The sequence below is a fragment of the Ambystoma mexicanum genome, chromosome 13, assembly GCF_040938575.1.
Source record: "Ambystoma mexicanum isolate Mex_15411 chromosome 13, UKY_AmexF1_1, whole genome shotgun sequence".
In the NCBI taxonomy this organism is placed as follows: domain Eukaryota; kingdom Metazoa; phylum Chordata; class Amphibia; order Caudata; family Ambystomatidae; genus Ambystoma; species Ambystoma mexicanum.
The window spans coordinates 794,529,067-794,553,343 of NC_090938.1; the positions used below are offsets into that span (position 1 = coordinate 794,529,067).

The 24,277-nt window shown below is 45.6% G+C and overlaps 1 protein-coding gene across 1 annotated transcript in view; it reads right to left on the minus strand.

The window, feature by feature from the left end:
- Positions 1 to 8,098: 8,098 nt before the first annotated feature.
- FLOT1 (flotillin 1) overlaps positions 8,099 to 24,277 on the minus strand; it is a 179,790-nt gene continuing 163,611 nt past the window's right edge. Inside the window, exon 13 of the mRNA XM_069635191.1 lies at positions 8,099 to 10,860. Coding sequence (XP_069491292.1) covers positions 10,828 to 10,860 — 33 coding nt within the window. The 3' untranslated portion in view covers positions 8,099 to 10,827. The remainder of the gene's footprint in view (positions 10,861 to 24,277) is intronic.

Sequence of the window (24,277 nt, forward strand, 5' to 3'; positions counted from 1 at the left end):
ACTGTAAAGAAAGGATCCTGCACTGACATAGCCTGAATTTCACTGACCCTTCTTATAGATGTTATTGCTACTAAGAAGGCCGTCTTATAAGTCAGGTGTTTGAGACTGCTTTTATGCATGGGTTCGAATGGGGGGCCCATGAGTTTAGATAGCACCAAGTTAAGGTCCCATCCTGGTGGTGGGTTTGAAATAGGTGGGTGAAGTCCCTTTACTCCTTCCATGAAAGCTTTAACCACTGGTATCTTCCACCACAACACCTTGTTATGGGATGTGGTGTAGGCTGACAGCGCTGCCAGGTGTACCTTCAGTGAGTTAAATACCAGTCCTGCATCCAGCAGGTGGAGCATGTATGTGACAATTGCGGAAGGAGTGCAATCAACTGGGTTGACTTGCTTATTCTGGCACCAGATAATGAAGTGTTTCCATTTGTCAAAGTAGCAGTGCCTCGTGTTTGGCTTCCTAGATTCTTTTAGGATGTCCATACATCTCTGTGGTAATTTGAGATGTCCGAACTCTAGGACCTCAGGAGCCATGCTGCTAGGTTCATTGAGTTGGGTTGAGGATGCACTGTTTGACCTTGGTGCTGGGACAGTAGGTTGTACCAGCCCGGGAGTTTGATGGGTTCACACACCGCTAGTCTGCATAGGTGTGGGATCCACAGTTGTCTCGCCCACATGGGAGAAACTAGGACGAGCATCATTGATTCTCTGTTCATCTTGTTGACCACCTTCCTGATGAGAGGTGTTGGTGGAAAAGCATACGCAAACATCCCATACCAGTTCATCCACAGGGCGTTCCCCTGGGAGTCTGGCTGGGGGAACCTGGATGCAAATCCTGGAAACTGTCTGTTTTTGCTTTGGCGAATAGGTCTATAGTGGGGAAACCCCACTGAGAGAAGATATCTTCTACGATTTCTCTGTGTAGACACCATTCGTGTTCCTATGGGAGGGGATCTCTGCTCATCACTAGACCATTCTCTTGAACTGGGAATGATTCTTTCTTGGATGCCTTTCCCTGTTTCATCTTGACTAGACGTACTGTTTTGAATAGGGGTCTTTGGGATAACAGAAGACCGAGACTTGTCCATCTGTTTAAGTGGGGTAGAATGTTTTTGAGGTGTGGAAGGAGGCTGAGACTGCTTCCTCTGTTGTTTTTCCCCTTCCCCATGGGTGGAAGAGTGTTTACCCTGTTAGGTTGGGACTCGGGAACAGCCGTTGCGCGGCCTGTTGACGCCGACTCCTGCGGCCTGGGGATAGAGGTCGGCTTCGTCTTCTGACGATCGAACCTCCGTTACCTTGGGGAGCAAGGCACTTCCGGCAACAGTGGATGGTTGCCTGGAGTCATGCAGCGATCTAGATCGAGAACACCCAGAGGACACCGATTCGGACCATTCTCTATGTGCCTCTTTCCGAGTACTCGAGGTGCGCGTCGAGTCTAGGTTGGACTTCATGTGTTTTGTGGAAGTGCTGTGGGTAGCGCTTGTATCACTGGGGGTCTTCCCCATAGCCACCCTGCCGGACGACCTTCCGAGGTCGGGGACTTGCGCTTGGATGTCAATTGACGCCACATTGCCCTCGCCGTCCGAAAGCACGGCGTCGCTGCCATCGCTGAAGGCGCCATCCGCTGCCATGGCCTCTTGACACCTGGCGTGGTGGGCCCAACGCTTGATCGAACGGTCCTTGAGTGTTTTCGGTTTGAACCTACTATACGCTCTGCAGTTAGCCTCGGGGTGGTTCCTCGGTAAGCAGAGATTGCACGTGGCGTGTCTGTCAACCCAAGGGTACTTGCGGTTGCACTTGGGGCAAAATTGGAAAGGTGTACCCTCCATACGCACCTTGTGGCAGCGGGCTAATAAGTGTAGGAATATATAAGAATGTACCTATATACAAAAAGAGTGTAGAGTATGTCCACCCCCCACTCTCCCTACTTGCAGGGCCAAGGCCAGAGGCCTTTTGAGGCCCGGGCCGAGGCCAGGGGCCTTCCAAGGCCCAAATCCGTCGTGCAGCTCTCGACGGTCGATTCTTTCTCTGTGCAGGCGTCGAGTGTGGATGTTCGGTGACTCGACGTTGGGGTGGAGAAATATAACAATATTTTAGCACAAGTATGGCTCAGGCCAGGGAACTCCGCGGAATGCTTCCGACCAGTATGGCGGAAAAAAACAATCCGAGGGTCCTAGACGCGTGAGGGATCATGGGTACAGTGGACGTCACACTAGGGATAGTATTACTGGCGCGCCCTGTGTCGACGCCCATTTTCAAAAAACAAACTGTAATACTCTGCAGCTTCCACTAGATGTCAGCCTATGCACAGCATGTGATCTAGCAGATTCCACAAGCCTCATAAACATGTATATAAATGTCAGAAAACATAGATGGTGTGCTGTTGTATCCAGCTCCGGTGTGAATTTCCTCACTATTCCTACTTGTCCCTTGTCAGGAGTCTCATTAAGTGCCAAGGACGAGTATACTCGTCCTTTTTGCATAGACTTCAATAATAGCCCGGTACTTAAGGGGTTAAGTTATCCTCCCGTTGCTGTTGTAGCCTTTCTGGGTCCCTGTTTGATCAACCGGGTGTGTGGGGTTTGTGGACATTCCAAGTGGTGTTTCTCATCCTTGTGAGTATTGTCTTTAAGCTACCTTACACAATACCATCTAGGGTGTAAGCTCGTAGATCCTGTCATTGCTTGCCTTGTATGTGGATTTAGCGCTGACAGCACCTGTAACAGCAATTGGGGGCGATTCCTGACTTTCTTTGTAAGCACAAGGAGCTTCTAAGGGCTTACCCCCATCCCTTTTCATACATTTGTAACACGTTCCACTTGCACATCCTGGGGGTTAGTGAGCATGTTTCTTGGTTCCTGAGTGCATGTTGTTTGATACAAATTACTGCCGGTGTGATCTCGCACACATTTCCTTGGCCATGTCCACTGCCCATTGTCTTCCCCATTACACCCTTCCCTCCACCTCCCCCTCGCTAATAGACTCTTTCCCGCATGCCTGAAGGAGGCCACAGTTCGACCTAACCCCACTAAGACCTCTGCAGACACTGCTGGCTTGGCTCGAACCAGCCCGAGTACAAAAAATCCTGTAGTGACTGGTGTTCAAGAGGATCACTCACTACATCAAGAATAACAATCATTACGACCCTTGCCAATTCATATTCCACAGCCACTCAGTCCACTGAACCAGACCAGATGCATGTCTCAGGTTTCTCAGATTTTCGGTCCTTTACTCACCACACGAAACTCTCCTTCATCCTCATCTTCCTGGACCGATCTGCTGCTTTTGATCCAACCAACCCCCTCTCTCTCCCGTTAACCTTCCCTATGCCTGAAATCCAGCAAACTGCTCTTACCTGAATTGCGTCGTACCTTGCTGGCCATTCCTTTCTCCATTTCTTGGTACAATGGCATCTTTGATCCCACATCTCCCAAGGGAGGAGTTTCCCAGGGATGCATCTTGGACCAACTGTTCTTTATGCTTTACACTGCCTGCCTCAGTTAACTAATGTCATTGTTAAGGATCTCCCACCATCGCTTTGAGGGGAATACCCAAATCATCTGCTCTTTCCCCTTCCTTCGCTCCTGACCTCTCGCAGATTTCACAACTCCTCCCTCACCGGATGGCACTTCGCTGTCTTATGCTAAATTCCTCTCCGACTTATCTATATACCATTGTCACACAACTTTCCTCTCCCAATTTATTTCTGCCTGACCTTCTCATGCCCACCCCATGGCACCCAAACCTGGGGTTCTTCTTGACAGCAACTCAAAACTCCAACACTTCATCACCTCCCCCAGCCACTGCAGCCAGGATCAATCTCCTCAGCGTGCAGAATGTCTGCACTCTCCTCACCTACTAGTCCACTCAATCTCTCATCTCCACCCTGGTCCCCTGTCACCTTGATTGCTTCTCAACCTCCTATGCTGCCCTCGCTACCACTTTGTTCCCTTTGACAAAAATCCTCAACTTCGCTCACCCCCTGTACAAGGTCTCCTGCCATGATTCCCCATTGCCTGCATGTCATATGTCTACACACACAACCGGCACCTCTGTCATCTTCAGCTGCATGTGAGGGTTCAGAATGTGAGACGGACACAAAGGTAGAGTTTTATCAAAAGTTGCCATTTTATAAAATAAAACCCAACAAGGATGTCCCTACCTAGTAAACTAAGACTAAAGAAAAATGACCTAGTGTCCAAAATTCTATGACCCACACAATAATACACACAACAAAGTTATACATGGAATGTTTGGCTGTCTTCAGTTCAACAAAACAGTACACCAATTCCACCTCAAAGGATTTAGAAAGTACTCCTTGTAGCCAGAGTTGGACCGCCTTCCCATGGATCAATTCATGAATACCTTAAGCAAAGTTCAGATTCAATACATTTCTGGGCAATAACAAAGACGTAGTACAACAAGTCTTTTCCATTCACTGTATCCTTCCTCTTCGCAAAGTAAATACCTTTCACAAATGCTTGGTCATAAATCAAAACAACGGTTATTTTCCAGTCTCCCCTGCTTAGCAAAGTAAACGTCTCTCCCTCGAAACACAAGTTCATCAACCAAGGCCATTGTTCTTTTAAAAAAGGGCAAGTAATTATTAGCACATCACACTTCTTCAAAGGAAACACTTTTGTCAGGATAGCATAGCAATTACTTTTGGTACTGCAACAGTTCCTCAAAAAGGTGATAAAATGAACACGTTCTTTCCAACACACAGTTTCACCACAAACACATGCCTTTAAATCTTCTTTCCTGGTATACTCACCTGCTAGGATGAAAACTCATACAACTGTGCTTGTTCCAAGATTCTCCACACCAGTATCCTAGGTGAGGAGGTTTGAACAATAACTGTTTCTCTTTATAGTCTCTTGACAAGGTGGGTTACAGATCTCCCCAGATTGGTATCCCATAAAAGGGAAGATGCGCCCTTGTTGCCTCCGTTTTACTCTTCTGTAGCCTTTTGGCTGTTGGCAATGCCGGAGACAGGTTTCTCCCCATTTACATCTCATATAAGGAGAGTGGTGCTCCTTCGGCCTTGTTATTCTTATGCGGCCTCTTGGCTGCTGGATATGCAGGTTACAATCATTCCCAAATTGGTATCCCTTATAAGGAGAGTTGCGCCTCTGTATTACTCTTCTGCAGCCTCTTTGCTTCTGGCAATGCAGGTTACAGCCACCCCCCAATTGGTGTTCCATACAAAGAGTTGCACCGCTGCTGCTTTTTGTATCACTTTTCTGTGGCCTCTTGGCTTCTGGCAATGCAGGTTACAAATGTCCCCTAATGGTGTCCCATTGCACCCTGGCTGCCTTATTTAATTTGTTATTCAAAATCCTTAGTTCCATTTAACTGTCTTAGTCGAAGCACCCCCGGATCACCTGGCATCTCAGGCCAACTCACCGGTCTTCTCTTACATATCCAGTTCACTCGCAGGTACTGCAGCAGAGCTCCTGGGTCTGTCTGCACGGCTGCCAGCTCCGGTATGACTGTCGCGGAGAGCGCTGTCCTTCGGTGGAGCTCTGACGGCTGTGCGAGTCCTCCGGTTGCGTTTCCTTGCACAACCGGAGCGGTTCACTACATATTGGGCCCCCCACACAGTGTAGCTTTCCCCTTTGCTGCTTCCAGCTGCTCTTTCTCACCCGCGTCGGCCTCAGCTGTTGCTTCTCCTGCTTCCACAGCGTTTCCCGCATAATGCTGCAACCTCTACTACTCCATCAGCGTCTCCTTCACCTGAAACTCATTAATGAATTTAAATGTCCTGCGCCGGTGCTTCTCACTACAACAATTCGACTGTTCATTATGTTTCATGGACTTTATTAACTCAGAGTTCCTCGTCTCAGTACCAGAGACATTATGGGTTCTGAAGTCCATAATGTCTCATCTTTTTATTTCAAGTTAATAAAACGGAGGTTGTAAAAAGAGGTCGTGATTGTACCGTGGGCAGCTAGCACATTTCGTTACCTAGGAATAGATTTTTACCATTTAGTGGAAGAAGAGCACAAGCGCAACACAGAAGTAGCTATTACGAAAATTGAGAATTGCATGCGGTTCTGGGTTAAATTGCCCTTAGCAATGATGGGACGTAGCGCAATGTTGAAGATGGTGGTCTTGCCTAGACTCACTTACTTGATACGCCAAAGGATAGCTAAGATTAAAAATGCAGGACGGCGGGCATGCCCTAAGTGTGATGAGGAGAACACGGGCATGGTGTATATGTTCTGGTCATGCCCGTTATTGAGTGTTTTTGGGGTGAGGTCACACACAAACTAGCAACAAAGGGTATTACGATTGTGGTGGATACTTTGTGGGCCTGCCTGCTAGGGGGGTTCCCTAGACCACGAAAACTCAGGCATGTCAGCAAGCTGAAGGATCTGGCATATGCGCTTGTGAAGCAGAGAATTGCTATGGGGTGGAAGACATGCCACAAACCACGACTAGAGATATGGTGGAAAGATCTGCAGAAATGGGCGCAGGCTAGCAGCACTAGGGGGGGAGGAGGAAACTGAGACCCTGATGGCCTGGAGATTGCTCATAGCAGAATTATTCGGGTCAATGCAAGACCCTTCGGATCTCACGGAAAGGGATACTCCACCACAAGATGCAGGAACAGAACATTAGTAGGAGTAGGCTTGGAATGGGGGGTGGGAAAAGGGGAGCAGTGAGCACGGTTGAATGATGCATTCGTGTAATGTCATTGTATAGACTGCAAGTTTGGTTTGTATTGTTTGTTAAAATGTTTAATAAAATTTAAAAAAAACAAAAAAAATAAGTCGTGATTTACCCTGGTGTTCAGAATCTCTATATACGGCAGAATCATAACTATTTGAAGTTGTCATATTTATTTCCTGAATGTCCAATGTACCAACTTTACGCTGTTTAGCAGACTTTTCATAGTCTGTGCTTTGGGTAGTTCTAGGAGAGGGAATTGCACATTGACAGCATGCCATTAGGTATTATGGGAATCTCACCCTCAAAAGAGGATGAATACTGCGTCCCTCCCAAAGCAGTCACCACTTCCCCCTGACAGCCGTCTCCTCCCATGTGGTCCTCCCTCATGTTACCACCCCCAGGCTTAGGATCAGGTAGCAGCTGCCTTCCCCTCGCCACATGGGAGGAGACTTTAGGCTTGTGTGTAGCAATGAATCTGCAGGATTAATCACATACATAAATGGGTCTGCCACCCCGCCCCCCCCCCCCAAACCTGGCTATCTTTATCTCCCACTACTCCTCTACTTAGAACCTTAGAACTTGAGCCTGCATCAATCCATCTGCCCCACCCCACACACGCTGTACACCCTCTCGCTTCTTTTCCCTACTTGCGCCCACTTCACTGGAACTCCCCCACATGGAAGACACAACAAACATTCAAGTCGGCCCTCATCCTCATCCATTCCCATTGAAGGAGCCCCCCCATATCGATCATCATTACTTCCAGAACCTGCCTCACCACTACTGCTCTTGCTGACACCCACTTGTAAAACGTTCCTCCTATGCCATCTGAGTACATGTCTTAGCATTTATCTTTTCCTATTTAAAGTTTTGTTCCCCTCCCCTCCACCACCCCGTCGTCTTCCAACTATTCACAGCGGAAATCCTTTTGTAAGGCACCTGAATGAATGATCAGCTGATCAGTTAGCTGCATCCTACTGTAACTAGTTTCTGGATTAAGTATCGGGTCCTCAAGACAAAAGTTACTTACCAGTAGTAGCATTTCTGGTGCTTTCATTTGTTTCAGAGTCACATTCTAAGCACAGTCTGCCACCTAGTGATTGGTCCGATGCATTAAAACTTGTTTACTGAAACAAAGATAGGCGTGGACAGTGGTGTCCCTACAACATCACCCCTGTAAGTACAAACAACACACAATGATTTTCCAAGTCAATGCCCTACAGATAAAACGTAGTGCATTCTTTGTGGCCCCCTCCTATCTGAGAGAGAGTTAATGTATTGTAGACGCCTCTCCAGAGAGAGACAATGTTTTGTGGACCCCTTCCAGTAGCAAGAGGCTAATGACTCAATGTCTTCTGCTCCCTCAGACGTGAATTGGAGAATAATCATAGAAATCTTTGATGTAACAAAGACAGAGTCGCATAAAATATTCTGTAAATATTTATTTCACAAGACACAGGTAAGTACATCATTTCTACAGAGCAAAGTGGACAAATGGTGCAGATGAGGGGTAACGGGGAGGAAGTGGAGAGTGGGGACGGAGCTCCCCTCCCTCTGTAAGGCCATCGAGTACTAGGTAAGACAGTGTAAGGATACTGTGATGAAAGGCATAAGGAGGGGCTTGCTCTCCAGACAGAGGGTGGTACACCCGTGAGATTGGGGGTGGGGTCTCCACATGTCCTTGTCTTTAGGTCATGAGTTCACTACATCCAAGAAAAGAAGGGGCACGTGGTGATTTAGAGCAGTCATCAATTCAGTCACCATTCCAATAGTATCTTTCTGAAGCAGGATATACAGACACACCATTCCAGCAACTCTGCCTGCACCTCAGGGAGATATGAGATTCTGCGGTGGAGGGCATTGGAGTTGCACAGAGACCATGCCCGTTTACCCTGAGAAAGGTGTAAGGAGCTTGCTGTGGGAGAAAGGGAGCAACCCAGAAACTGGTGGCACCCTTGGGTGTGCTGCATTTTGGAAGGGACTCTCTGATGGCGAAAACCCCACGGAGGTAGTGACTCCTTTGAGAGTGCTGGAGCATGGGAGGGGACCCCCAGTGAGGTAAAGACAGTCTCTTACTGATGGTGCAGTCGCCCAGGGATGAGAGGAATGAGGCAAAAGACACAGCAGCAGAGCAAAGGGACTCTCCAAAAGAGTGCTGGCACATGTGGATGTACTGCAGGGTGTGCAGCCACCCAGATGCTGCAAAGGGAGTCATCAAACTAGAGTCTGCACACCTGGGTTAGAAGGACTCAAATGGGGCAAAAGAAGTCACCCACAAAAAGTGCTGGCTCCCCTGAGCCCTCTGCAGGGTGAAATGAAGTCCATGATGGGTCAGACCTGATGTCTACAAATAGTACTGGGAACCTAAGGAGTAGTCAGTATGGCATAAGGGACTTACTTGGTGAGCAAAAGGAGGTGCCCACGAAGAAATGTGGCGACCACAGTGTGTTGCAGAGTGGTAAAAGGATAGCCACGTGGTCAGAGGGAGTGGCACATTGACAGGGAAGTGGATTCAAGGGATGTGTGGAATGTCACTTCCCCTTGGCATGCCACTGCAGGATACCACCTCCACTTTATCGCCCCCTCCCCCCCCCACGCACGCTGCACTACATTGCCCCTGACCCCTGATCTCCAACACAAGGCCTTCTCTCGCTGTGCTCCCACTTCTTCCAAGCATCTGCCCACCCACAGGGTGCCTGTTCCCTTCACATGGGGGTCGCCGTCCCTGGTATCAAGGGTGCAGCCAGCCAACAGCACATCCATGCAGGCTATGCCTCAGCCCTCTGACTCGCTTTTACCACCTTGCAGTACTCCTCTGAGTGAGCATCAGAACCACATTGACACCTTAGGGTGGCAGCGTGGCAGCCCAGGTCCCGTTCTACTCCCCCGTCCCCTTCATCCACTTTCAAAAGAATCACAGTTCATAGTTATTACATTCCTAGAATATGAGTAACTAGATCATATATATGTATATACATAAAAAAATGACAGCAGTACACGGGTTCCTTTAAAATGGAGGCCCTTTTCCGGTTTCAGGATTTGCCATCTGTGGAGCAACAGTGCTCTCCGGTGGCCATCCGGTGTAAGGCAGGCAAGGCAATGGTAAAAAGCGTGGTTGGTGGGGGTTAAAAGAAGCTTCATTCCTTTTCATTGTCTGCCACGGGGAGGGAGTGGGGGAGATACGAATCATCGCTGTAAGCAACAGGAGTGAGCAGGTGGGGGGGGCGACTGGGTTGGGCACAGGCAGGGCAGGCTGAAATCTAAACAGAGGGTGAGTAAGAGTGCAATATTTAGCAGCCATCAAACTGTACCTTGTGATCTCAAGAAGTACTGGTAAAATGACACACACAAAGCAGTGCCATTGCTTCCTTATGTCTTGCTTAATTTTATGATTCGTAGTTAAATGTGGGTTGGCCCCAAAAGTGAAAGAAGAAAGAAAGGAAAGTTGAGATTCACATTACTTTTTGAGGAGGGGGGGGTTCATACAGAGTGCCCCTCTTCTCAGGTGAGCCTACGCGGTGTAGGTGAGGGTGGGGATATCTGCACACAGCGGTTCAGTTCATACTTCATTCTGTTCATGCCGACATGGGGGTGGGGAGGGTCAGGGAGTCAGCTGGGGGCTGGAGGGTGTGGCAGGTCCAATGTGGAGCAGTGGATGTGGGCCTGTAGGGATGGGGTGACATGGGAAGTTAGAAGCCGTGTGTACTTCAACTCCTAAAATAATCTCTTGGTGCTCAACTTGGCTTTGAGCCGAGCAGCTGGAGCGGGAGGGGATTAATACCATTTGCCTCAATTCAAATGGGGTTTTTGACAAATCAGGGAGGAGGTACCTCAAACTCTGCACAGACGAAATGTGCAGGTATGGAAGCAAAGTGAGGTAGGGTAAACAGGCAGTGGGAAACCAGACAAGGGTGGCAGACAAGAGGGCAAGAGCTCACCTAACCCTACCTCTTTCCCCACCCTACATTACCATGACACGGTGAGTCACGGGTCTGCTTGAGCAGGGTAGGCGAGGGTGAGCAAGGCTCACAAGCACTTGCGCACAATCTCTTTAAGGGTGGGAATGAGAGTAAGAAGTACATGTAAGGGAATTCGCAGTAGAAGGGAGGACATGCACAAAGGCACCGTGTAGACACCACTGACGCCGTTCTCCTTAGGCCATACGCCCGGGCTTCATCTTCGAACACTGTAAAGAGACAGAGAAAGAACAGAACTGAGAGCACAAAAATACATGTTTTACACAGCTTCGTTACCCTTTGAATGAGCCAGCAAAACAGAAGTGGAGCTTCCAAAAACACAAATCCAGTGGCATTGATGTGAAAGCCTCAGATTCCAGGAAATTAAAGGAATGGTTTGGTCAAAAAATGTTATTGTCCCTACGGGTCGGCCATGTTTTTTTAAGCCTAAGTCGCTCGATTTTAGAAAAATTTCCTATGGACAGGTTTTCGCCCATTAAACGCACACGAAAACAGGCATCAGGGAGCTGCCATTTTGTGATAATCCGATCATTTGCCCCATCGCCCTGGCTGACCTGCTTTTGCGGCACTAAATCATATCCCCCGCCCCTGAGCCTGTCATCAGTAGACGCGTACTGCCCATTTCACAACGCCAAAGCACGTCTCGTGTCAACAATCGCTGCGCCTCAGCTAATGACGTGTCGCCATGGAAATGGCAGGACGCCTCTTTCCTCAATAAGTATAAACAGACCGTTTCACAACATACAGCAGCAGATTTTCGATTCCATTCCATTCCTCTCTCGCTGTTACTTTGAGTATTCTGTGACTCGTTTCTGTGCTCCGGTCACCTACCTTCGCCGCTTGTAGCCCGTGTGAACACCTGTACCATCGCTATAAATTATTTTAGTTTGTTTACCACACAATGGCTACAATAATGTACGAGCCCGAGTATACCAAGGAGGGACTACTGGAAAGGGAAAAATGCGAAAATGATGGGGCTTCGGACGGCAGTTGGCAGGACAAATCAACGGATGAAGACACTGGACTTAGTCGCATGGACGGTGTTTCCACCTGGTGCACATGCAATCGGTGCAAGCTAATGCCAACCGAGGACGAGGACTACTGCTGCTGCTGTGAAAACTCGGGATGCGTGGCCTACATTTCGGAAGGCGAGCCACGACCGCAATGCATCACCGAGCTGCCAGACTTCAGGGCAGCTTTCCTCACACGGTCCGTGTTGAGGATAATGATGGTGCTTATGCACGAACTTCGAGCAACTGTTCGTCCTCGTAATCCGAGTAACGAGTAAGTATACTTTGCTTGTCATGCCACTCCTATTTCATGTTATTCTACTATATCCAAAATTACATCTACATATCATTGTAACGCATGTAAGTCGTTCAATAGTGTGCATTGTCTAGATAGCATTTGTCCGTGTAAAATGCCATTAGTTACAAGAATTGTCATTGACAACAAACGTTTATTAAACTTATCTTGGTCATTTAAAAACAGTTTGTTTCATTCCTTTTCACAGGTGGTACAGGCTGGTGGCCTATCGTTCCTTTACATGGTGGCTTCACGGGAGGCTTGGACACCGCGTTCGAAGAGTGATACTCGCCTGTGCCGTTCGTGCCATTAGAGAAACGTTCCCGAGTGACAGCGGTCAGTACAGGGGATTTTCTCTCGCTGTGCTGCAACCTGACCTGTATAATCTTTAAAGTCTTGTATTTTTGTGTCATGAAAATAAGATACAAAATATAACACCACATATATTTTAACAACGGTTGTCTCGATTTTTTTAAATGAATCAAGTGTGTCTCCATTCAAGGATGGACGTCAGACATCTGTGCTCCGAATGGGTGAAGGTCTGGTTGCTGTGAAGCAGGGTGGTCACTATCTATCTAAGCTAACATAACATATTCTCGATAATGCATGCACTAAAACACACTTGTTCAAAGTCTTTCAGTAGGTTATGTCTCTATAAAAGTCACACATATATCGATACTAACATTTACCATTGGATTATACAGTCTTGACCACTATAATACACCGGTTGAAGTGTGGGTCTGTGGTCACAAGAATCTCCGGTATGTGGCATTTGTTATTGATAAGCAACGATATACTATCATTGATATAAAGGCGATATACTGTATATTGATATAAAGGCGGTTCGCGCAGGTGGATGCCCGCTGGCATGGGGGGCTGTGACGGGCGCGAAAGGCCAAGGTGCCAAACTACATGTACACTTCAAAAGGTGTCCCACGCCAAGGGGCCATCGGTCACATGGCCTCCTCAGACCCCGTGTCTCCAGCCAGGCCTCCCCTTGAAGCAGGCCGCCCCCTTATACCACGACATACATACGTCATTCATTCACAAACACACCCCAGTTTCTAATACTTTATAAACCACTTGATATGTCTCATGACAACATCTTTGTGCTTTGCAAGTCAACTCCTGAACGTGCTACCTGGCAACCACTGAGATCTACGCTAATCTGCTCGTCGTCGTGCTATCCGTGAACTTCTGTGACCGCTTAGAGCAAACCCATCAGTGTGCTACCTGTGGCCACCCACCTATTCTCCTGGAACATACTGCTCTGCTTGCTGAATCCGACTGTTTGTTGGTCAAGGTAAGGCCATGTATCATGGTTATATTTCGCAGATTTTTAAATTTCTATCTATTTGCGAGTAGAGTACACAATAGTGCTATGTTCATTGGTCTCGTTGCTATTGACTTGAGTTTCCATTGCTATGCTATCAATAGATCTATTTATTTTCATCTTTGTCTATTGTCATTGAATTCCATCCTTCGGGGGTCCAGTCTATAATGTTAGCATGTTTCCTTCTCGTGCAATACAGAACATCCAAGGGACGAGTCACATGTTCAGATTTCAGTCACATCAATTATACATTTCTGCAACTTATGCAAATACTAAGCCGCACATAATGAACTGGTATAGTTCCTGCAACCAAAACAAACCTTGCATTGATCATTGTATGATTCATTTACTTTTGTATCAAATCTTTACTCTTGAAGATTGTATAATAATGTCGATATTTACTTTTCAGATTTATCAACAATGCCTGCCTGTTCGATTAGCGGTTGCCCTTCGAAGACCCATGCGAAATCTGAAGGAACTACAATGCATGTATTCCCGAAAACTGTTGATAGAATAAGAGAATGGGTCAGACATTGCGGATATCCACTGGGTGAGCTGGAAAGTAGAGTCCAACAAGTCTTACAGGACAAGAGGGGTGATCGATACCGCATCTGCAGCCGGCACTTTTCCTTGGACATGTACACAACTTCTTGGGTAACAAAGAAGAATAAACGGCGAACGACACGGAAATTGCGTGAAAACGCTATTCCCACTCTATTCGTCCACATTCCGCCACCGGTGAGTCAAGTGTCCGGATTTAGCTTTCGGCCTTGCGGTAGTGTGTAGGTAGCCGAATGGATTAATTGATATTGTAGGTGTTCTATCCCTTGTAATAATTTCGATATTGATATGAGTGTATAGTTTTTTGAATAATGACATTTATCAATATATTCTTTTTCGATTTCATAACCCACAAACGCAATGTATATATATATGGGGACAGGGAACTGTGCTGTATTGAGCATTTTTCAAGTATTCTGTCGGCTTACATGGCTATTTTTAATATTGGCATTTCATTATCAATCCTTAATTGACCGTTACAACTTCTTGACTATCCCTTGAATCTGAAGCAAGAACATTCTACATCCTTGACGTGGTCGCAGTTATCAACCACTTCTAGCGCGTATCAGGTAAACTTACTAGGCTAATCCACTACATACTTGTTTTATGCATGTCAAGTAATAGTTTTATTCTATCGTGTAATTATTTTACCGAATGTTTGGTTACTGCTTTCCAATTGATATACACCTTAGTTATCGTCCACTGGTGTTTGTTTTCAGTTATAATTATTGTTATCCATACTAATGCAAGTACTGTCTTTCTGGGAGATGCTGAAGCGTCCGCCACATCTACAACATTTCTAGATGTTTTTCAACAGCAGGAGGTATGGATACTGACAGCTCCATCAAGCGTCATCAGCAGAGCTGGAATTCTTGTTGTTTGATTGTTCTACACAATGTTTCATTCGTGGTTAGCCGTTGATATGTATCTGTGTGTTCGTCCTCACGTGTGTTTTATGCTAACAATATTTTGATACATAGTAATGAAAGTACTATGTTTCAGGCAGTTGATGGAGCGTCAACCCCTGCACTTGATGCAGAGCCTGACATTCAAGTATACGAATCGGCGCAACAGCTTTCGGAAGTGCGCACTACATTTGCAACATCCATAGATATTCTTCAGCAGCACGAGGTATGGATAATGACAGCTCCATCATGCGTGATCATATAACGTGATTCCATTTGCTATACTTTCTTCCCTATTAACGCAAGTGCTGTGTTTCAGGGAGACGACGAAGCTTCCACTACAATCACAACATCCAATTTAGATGATGCAGATGTAAATAATTTGTTGAAAAAAGTCGATGAAATGTGATCATATTTAGATTTTCCTTGATTCTTTTGGACAATGCATCATTTGCGGTTATCTCTTTATATGTACCTGTGCCGTCGACCCCAAGTGTGTGTTATGTTTCCAATATTGAAAACCATACTAATCCAAGTACTGTGTTTCAGGGAGACGACGGAGCTTCCACCACAATCACAACATCTCATTTAGATGATGCAGATGTAAAGGAATCGTTGAAATAAGTCGATGAAATGTGATCATATTTGGATTTTCCTTGATTCTTTTGGACAATGCATCTTTCGCGGTTATCTCTTTATATGTACCTGTGCGTTCGACCCCAAGTGTGTGTTATGTTTCCAATATTGAAAACCATACTAATCCAAGTACTGTGTTTCAGGGAGACGACAGAGCTTCCACCACAATCACAACATCTCATTTAGATGATGCAGATGTAAAGGAATCGTTGAAATAAGTCGATGAAATGTGATCATATTTGGATTTTCCTTGATTCTTTTGGACAATGCATCATTTGCGGTTATCTCTTTATATGTACCTGTGCGTTCGACCCCAAGTGTGTGTTATGTTTCCAATATTGAAAACCATACTAATCCAAGTACTGTGTTTCAGGGAGACGACAGAGCTTCCACCACAATCACAACATCTCATTTAGATGATGCAGATGTAAAGGAATCGTTGAAATAAGTCGATGAAATGTGATCATATTTGGATTTTCCTTGATTCTTTTGGACAATGCATCATTTGTGGTTATCTCTTTATATGTACCTGCGCCGTCGACCCCAAGTGTGTGTTGTGTTTCCAATATTGAAAAGCATACTAATGCAAGTACTGTGTTTCAGGGAGATGCGGATGCCTCCTCTCCAATAAAACCATTCATGGCAGTCCATGCAGAGCCAGAGGTATGGATACTGACAGTTCCATCGAAATAGATCATCACTGATCGAATACTTGTCGTTTGATTGTTGCACACAATGTTTAAATCGTGTTTGGCTATTGAGATGTACCTGTGTGTTCGTCCTCACGTGTGTTTTATGCTAACAATATTTTGATACATAGTAATGAAAGTACTATGTTTCAGGGAGACGATGGAGCCTCATTCCGTGCTGTCTATGCGGATACAGAAAATATAGTCGTTGCAGCGCAAGAGGAAGGGAGGACATGCGGAAACGAATCAGAGCTACAGCGTGCCGATGTTGAAGATTGAGTCAAAAAAGTTGCAAAGAAAAAAAAACAAAAAAAGGTTAGTTACAAACAGTTCATAACTTTAAAAAAATGTTTGTGCTGGGGACTATTTTATGTTTTTTTCCATTCAATTCTACTACACTCCATCTTGTGTTTAAAATGAACATCCCTTTTCCAATCTCTCCTCTAGTTACCCCTGGGTGTCAGAAATATACAGACACAGACAGTGAAGCGAATGAGAGATGTGGCTTGCCGGACCGTGTACACTATGGAGGAACTATTAATTGAGGCGAGGCGTGTTCAGGCTCGAGATGCTCATGTCCAATGGCCAGAACATGAATTAACTGTGTTTGGAGACTACAGCAAAGTTGCATTGGACCATAGCTACAGTGCGACCGCACCACCACAAGAAGATGTTATTGAATGTATTGAAGATAGCTCTGAAGTAGTTGCAGATCAATTTACACAATCTACACCCGCCAAAAATTTGCCACCAAAAAACCTGTCGACATTGTTGTGTTCTCCCATCAATGTTGAAGTAATAGATGTTGAAATGACAGAGAATGAACCAGCCGCAGCATCCGTAGACGCATCAGAACTTGATATCAGCGATATTACTTTCCAATGTGTTGAAATCTCCACAACGTCAAAGGCCGAAACAACGTTGACGCAGGATGACAGTCTAATGAAAGAGAGCAAATACATTGTATTCGACAGTTGTTTGATGGAAATTATAAGTATGCTGAAATGTGTGCATTCCATTAGAGGGAAAGTATGTGGGAAGCCATTGATTAATGTGACTCGTCAAATAAAAGGCAGTAACGTCAAAATAAAGGCCACCTGTAGATTAAATCATAGGTTCTCATGGTCTGCACAACCGATGCTGGGGAAACTGCCAGCAGGCAATCTACTGTGTGCAGCTGCATCACTTTTTAGTGGCTCCAGTTTTAGAAAGTTAGAGGCTTTCTTTCAGTTTGTGGGACTCCATTTCATTTCTAAAGCGCTGTACTACACATACCAACGTGATTATCTGTTTCCGGCCACTAGTGATGCTTGGAAAATTGAACAATTGTCTCTAGCAAGTACATTCGAAGGCAAACGATTCAGGCTAGCCGGCGATGGACAGTGCGACAGCCCTGGATTTTCTACCAAGTACTGCACCTACCCCTTTCAGGACATGGATAGTGAAGAAAATTGTGAGTTCGGTGGTCGTGCAGGTGTCCCAATGTACATCCTCAGTGGCCATGGAGAAACTAGGATTTATAAAATCATTGGAATATCTACAATCGAGGGAAATGGACATCGACCTCAGCCACGGACAGACACGTTGCAATTGCCAAGGCAATGAGAGAGCAGTTCCCACATATTAAATATCAATTTGACGTATGGCATCTTGCTAAATCAATCAATAAGAAAATCTCGGCTGCAGGGAAAAAAAAGTTTGGAAAGTGTTTCACAGTGGTCCCAGTCTATCAGCAACCATCTTTGGTGGAGCTCCAAAACGTGAGGGGTTTAGTGGAAATCCTACTTGAAAAATGGCAGTCACTGATGAACCACTGTACCAACGTTCACCGCTGGACAGAAAACCAACATTTCCACCAATGTGAACATGGCCCTTTGTCCCCAGAGGAGGCAAGGAAGAAGAAGTGGTTGATTGCATCTTCACCTACACACAAAGCCATTGAGAAGATTGTTTTCGATAAAACTCTCAAGAGATTTGAGGGGACTGACTGAATTCTGTCACACAGGAGGATTGGATGTGTTCCACAATATGTGCCTAAAGTACAGGCCAAAGCGATTGCATTTCGGCATACAGGGCATGAAACATAGGACTCCACTAGCGGTCTTGGCCCATAACGAGAATGTGTGCCGTGAACATTGTAGGACTTCGGGAAATGTAGGGATGCCTCGCTACACTACGGCCTTTGCAAAAAGAAGTAAGAAATGGGTGGTGACACCAGTATATGAGGAAATTGAGTTTGAATGTGTTAAAGGCCTTATTGTTACTGTATTAGAGAAGCACACACATGGAATTTTGAGCGGTTCTGTGCAGAGCACTGATGCATTGCCACCAAACATTGCCACTGTGCCATGTCCACCCAAAGCAGAGCTGGTTGAGAAGTACAAATCCCGGTTTAAATCATTGTAATCTGATTGTCTTTTTGTAAAAAAATGTTATTGTACAGTGTACATACAAAGTAGGCAAACCCTAACCCCAACCTTCATCATCCTGGGTGGCAAACAACCTGGGTGTCATCTTTGACTTCTCTCTCTATAGACCTCATATCGCTGACCTTGTGAATATGTGTATGTATATATTTTTGTTGCTGTAACTAAGTTTCGCAATCTCATGTAAATGCTGCGCACTGTTAACCGAGGGGAGGCTTGCGTATTGCAAATAATAAAACAAACAAACAATAAATCTCACTTTCAACTGAACGCCTCGGGTACTTTATACTTTCCCTGTCCTTCCCCCAAAAAGTCAATGGGCCTCATTACGACCCTGGCGGAGTGGGTTTACGCCAGCGTTATTCACGGCGGACCCGTCCGCCCTACTACGAGTTCCCGTAGCGCCACGGAACGTTTTCCGCCTGGTTTTTCCGGGCGGAGAAATCCATGGCGCTACGGGACCTTGATGTTAATTACGCCACCGTAATTTACGGTGGCGTAATTAACGCCTTCCCCACTCCCATTATACCCTATGGGGCGAAAATGGGAATGGGGAAGGGTAAAATTTAGCACCGCGATTTCCGCCAGGGTCGTAATGAGGGCCAATGTCTCCATAGGTATAGTTCTCTAGGGCTGTAAAGCTCACGGACAACAAGTACAAAATTGGGGGCCTTAGAACGCGCGAGGCGTTGCAGATGGGAGAGAAGCCAGTTTGCATTTGCACATTGAGGCCTAATACAAAGTCGAAAATTAAAGTTCTCACAGAAGGCTTTACACGGGATGTTGCAAAGTAAGAATGTATGCTCATGCAGAGTGAAGGTCAGCGGCTTTGATTTTTTGCTTGCGGGCTGAAGAGGCCCGCGACTCGCACTGGCAGTATAAGGTTCTATTGTTTTTTGACCTTGAGAGACAGGGACCATGGCGAAAGGACTTCATTTGAAGGAGGGGGGCAATAACGTAAGAGATGATAAGGCTGAAAATTCTGAAACTAGACTGAGTTTCATGTTAGTTCAGTACATGGAAAAATCTTTGGCACGAACACAGTGGGATTTACGGACTGCATTACGCTGAGACACAATGGAAATGGCAAATATAATGTGAGTAACTCTTTAGACGTTTTTTTACCGGAATGAAGAATTAATGAATGAATGAATGAAGATCAATTACAACATTTGTGGGATCGTCCTTCTATCGCGCACATGGGCATGCATATGCCCATTCGACACGCATGTAGACAAACAGTTGTTTCTCAGTGGTTCAACGCTAAAAAATCATTAGATTGTGTTTTTACCTCGATTTATTTTGTTAGTTTTCGCATTGCTTTTAGAGCCGAACATACTCCATTGCACTATCCTCGCAAGCAAATAGTTTCAGCTCGGCCGTAAAAATGAAAATGAAGAATAGTAATAAAGATCGGCTGGTGAGACTAATTTTAATTTTTATGTTTTCTAAACAAGTACATCGTACCGTACTGCTACTGCCACCAATTCCAGACCCCGGCAGACGGTTTTTTCAATCGCCAGCTGCAGCTTCTTGTAAACAACTGCACAACGTTGACCATTTTATGGGACGATCGCCAAGTGCCCATATGCCCTTACGCAGTACTAACGCTTAGAAGCAACATATCAACCTTTACGGTGGCCTAGTGCCTAGTTGATGGAACAGCCTTGCGGATCACCGTGCGTACAGAGTGCTTCTTTTAACGAAAACCAACACCCTGTGTACCATAAAGGAACAGCGCGTGACTCACGATGAACTTTTGCGGATTTGCGGATCGAGAGCAAAGAAAAAAATGTACATTCTGATTTAATATGCCAATTGCTGAATATTCTCTAACCATTTAGTGTAAAATAAATGTACTTTACCAAATGTACAACCTTGCTGTTTGATTTTAAACTACTGATTCATATTCCGAATTGTGGCGCGCTGTGTTGTGAGTTGATCTGTGTTGGTTTCCGGTTTCTGTGTGAAGTCGCGTAGAAGACGACTGGGCGCGTTTGCCTACGCAGCACAGTAACATCACGGAGAGAGGCGGGGAATATGAATGTTTTGATAATGTCAGGCTCAGGGGCGGGGGATATGATTTAGTGCCGCAAAAGCAGGTCAGCCAGGGCGATGCGGCAAGTGATAGGATTATCACAAAATGGCAGCTCCCTGATGCCTGTTTTCGCGTGCGTTTAGTGGGTGAAAACTCGGGCAAGGTCCATAGGAAATTTTTCTAAAATCGAGCGGCTTAGGCTTAAAAAAACATGGCCGACCCATGGGGACAATAACATTTTTTGACCGAACCATTCCTTTAAACATTCTCTGACATGCAAAAAATGGCAGGACCAATCATTAAAAACCCTGAAGGATTTCAGTGAGGTGTCAAAGCTGCAAGCGTTCTTTGTAGCACACTGCTGCCTTTATTGCTCTTGCCAAATCCTTTTGTTTCACCCATTTCCAGCCACTGTCTTAATCGTGCCACTACTGCTCAGTCCATACTACCTTAAGTGCCTATGCTCAGATTTATCTGGCCCCGTATTTCTCTGCGCCCTTTTGTACACAGCACCTTTCCAGCCAGCTATGTTTGGATACATTAGCTATGCTGCTGCGTTGACCTCGGAGAAGGCATGGCCGCAGCAGAGCACTGCATTGTGCAAGGACGTGTAATGTCACTGTACATCATACCTTTCAGTCTTGGCCTAGTGCAGTCCTGGCACTCGCTGAGCTCCCCCCGAGAGGGTCAAACCTTGAGCCCCAATGCAGTGCTAAAGTGTACATGAGTATCCTATGCCATTTATCAGAACCTCTCCCCCATCTCCCCACCCCTGCTGCCTCCAGATACGGCTTATATGTAGAACGTTACTTACCAGTAACAGTAGTTTTGCAGCTGCATAGCAGTTTAAATGTTCCAAGTGCCTGGCATATATTGCCCTCTAGTGGTGATGTATAGATATTTCACTTGTTTTTCCGACATTTTAATTGGTGACATATGCACGCCATAGGCATCTAAAATAGAGTCACACTGCATAACCGCTATTTATGAGGAAGGGGAGACACCTCTGGCAGTCATTTCAGCAAATGGGTGAATGTATCTTTTTTTATTTATTTATATATGGTTTCAATAACCTTTTACAAAAAGAGTTACATAAAATTAAAGATAAAACATTCATAACAAAATTATAACAAAACTAAAACAATACATTTTTACTTGCATCGTGGCACCAAGTGTTTACAATACATTACTTCGGCAGAGGGGATTTTGAACAATTCGTGGCCAAGTCACCTTTAAAGTTCCAGAACAGAGGTTTAGTTTTGGCCAGCCAGTTTCTTTCCAGCCGAAAAAATAAGTAGTCCTCCAATAGCCGCTGTCTTCAATGGGGAGCATTTTCAGAAGGCAATGTTGCTTCGTTCTAAAACTTGTACCACATTTATTGTTAATGCTGTTTCGTGCCCGGAGATCAGCCTGTCCCAAAACATTTCTGAAACCAATCCCTCATCTCTGTCGACAAATCTCTTAAACAGGGCCGCTCTAGCAGGCCAAGTGCCCTCGCACTAACAGATGTTTTAGCATTTGGTTTAGTGGATTTTTACATATTTCACACAATTTGTGGGCTATGTCACCGTGCCTTCGTTTGGCTAGTACCTCTCCCGTGTGTATTAAATTTGGTCTTATTCTAAGGACGTTTTTTCTAACCTTCCAATCAGGAAATTTTGCCAAATATCGTGGAATGTAACCCAATTTTTTTTCAACTATCAAAAGTAGATTTGGAGGAACTGTGTTTTGCAAGTTTTGGATTGTTACAATCCAATCAGTCGATTCCACTGCCCTCTTTACTTTTAGAGGATTGGTGATTAGTGTTTCGAAATCTGAATCCACCTTTACTAGGATCTCCTTGACCCTTATCGCCAAATTTTAGAGAATCTCTGATTTGTATTACACAAGGCGAGCCTCGATGTCACTATATAGCGTGTGGTCCTGTGCGGTAAGAATCTGTCAGAATAGAGACACCAACTTGCAATCTACAAGGGATCCCAAAGATTTTAAGGCCAGGTGGATGAATGCATTTATTAGGGTACCATCACGCAGGAGCTGGCCAATGAAGAGGATTACAAAATCAGTTGCTGGCCCACACCCTTCCAGTCTGATTTACACTGGATAAGTCATCTGGGCCGCACATCGGATGCCCACACCCTATTTGCAAGCCTTGGTTAGGAGTGGCACTGAAGCACGTCCAGAGGCAATGCCTTAGCAGGTAGAATGCCACCCTTCTCCAGGATGGCGGTGGGCTCACTCAGGAAAGACTAGGCTCAAAGGAAACTGCTGCAAGACAGACCATCCATAATGGACAGTGTCTCATTGCACAGAGTATAGGATGGAAAATGCATGTAGAGACGCAAAGAGAAGACCGCTGATTAATCCCTGGTTATGTGGGTCCTGAACTCCTCAGGGAACTCCTACTTTATAACTTAGCACCCTGTTCCTCCTAAGATGCATCTATTTAAATCCCTTCACTCCTAAATTGATCCTTCATTCTAACTTATCATAACTAACTACCTATGCCACATTGTGTTTGCCCTCTTACCGGCCTTGTATTTATGCCAGACCCCCTCCCCCTCCAATCCTCATCACTGCCTCTACTCGGGCTCAAACGGTCCTCGGTGTCCCCCCTAGTGCTACTTAACACACACATGCCACAAGTCCTCCTCCCCAACCTATACCTGCACACATACAGAGGCATCTATCACGACAACAGCACTCTCACGCCACTGGTTTTATCGCACTTTTCGTATCGCACCATCGCTCTATATACATACCATTACCCCCAGAGTACATCACATTATGACTTCACTTGTACTTTCGATTAGCCCCGCGTATTAGGCCACCTCTCACCCAGCGGCACCTTGCACTGCCAAGATGTGGCATTTAACAATGTCTGCCACATACAACTCAGACCATACCCCATTTCTTGGATCCTTTCCTTCCTTACACTGGACTTTAGCAGAAGTCACCTTCTAAAGATAATTATTCTTCAATTCAACAACTATGGACATCTTTCCTTTCAATGTTTCACTTTTCCTGTCCACATCAGATCTGCCACAGCACCTGGAGATTGTGCAAATGGCAGCAGAGCACAGTAAAAAGCAGCGGGCATGGTATAAATCCCAGGGAATGGCAGCGAAGCACTGTATAAATCCAAGGGAATGGCAATGGAACAGTATAAATCCCAGGGAACGGCAGCAGGCATGGTATAAATCCCAGGGATTGGCAGAAAAGCACGGTATAAATCTCAGGGAACGGCAGCAGAGCATGGTATAAATCCCAGGGAATGGCAGCGGAGCGTGGTATAAATCCCAGGGAATGGCAGCGGAGCATGGTATAAATCCCAGGAAATGGCAGCAGAGCATGGTATAAATGCCAGGGAACGGCAGCAGAGCATGGTATAAATCCCAGGGAATGGCGGAGCATGGTATAAATCCCAGGTAATGGCAGCGGAGCATGGTATAAATCCCAGGGAAACGGCAGCGGAGTATGGTATAAATCCTAGGGAATGGCAGTGCAGCATGCTATAAATCCCAGGAATTGCTTTAGGCTTACCACTGCCAAATGTTTTGTGTTCTGTGTTAAATTTTGTTGTAATCAATTGTCTACCATTAGCGGTCTTTCAATAATAGCTGCTGCACAGATTTCCAGTGTGCACGCATACGTTGAGCTATTTTGCCCCATTGAAAATGTCCCCAAACATCTGTCACTTTAAGAAATTCGTTTTTGGATACAGAGGGTGAGG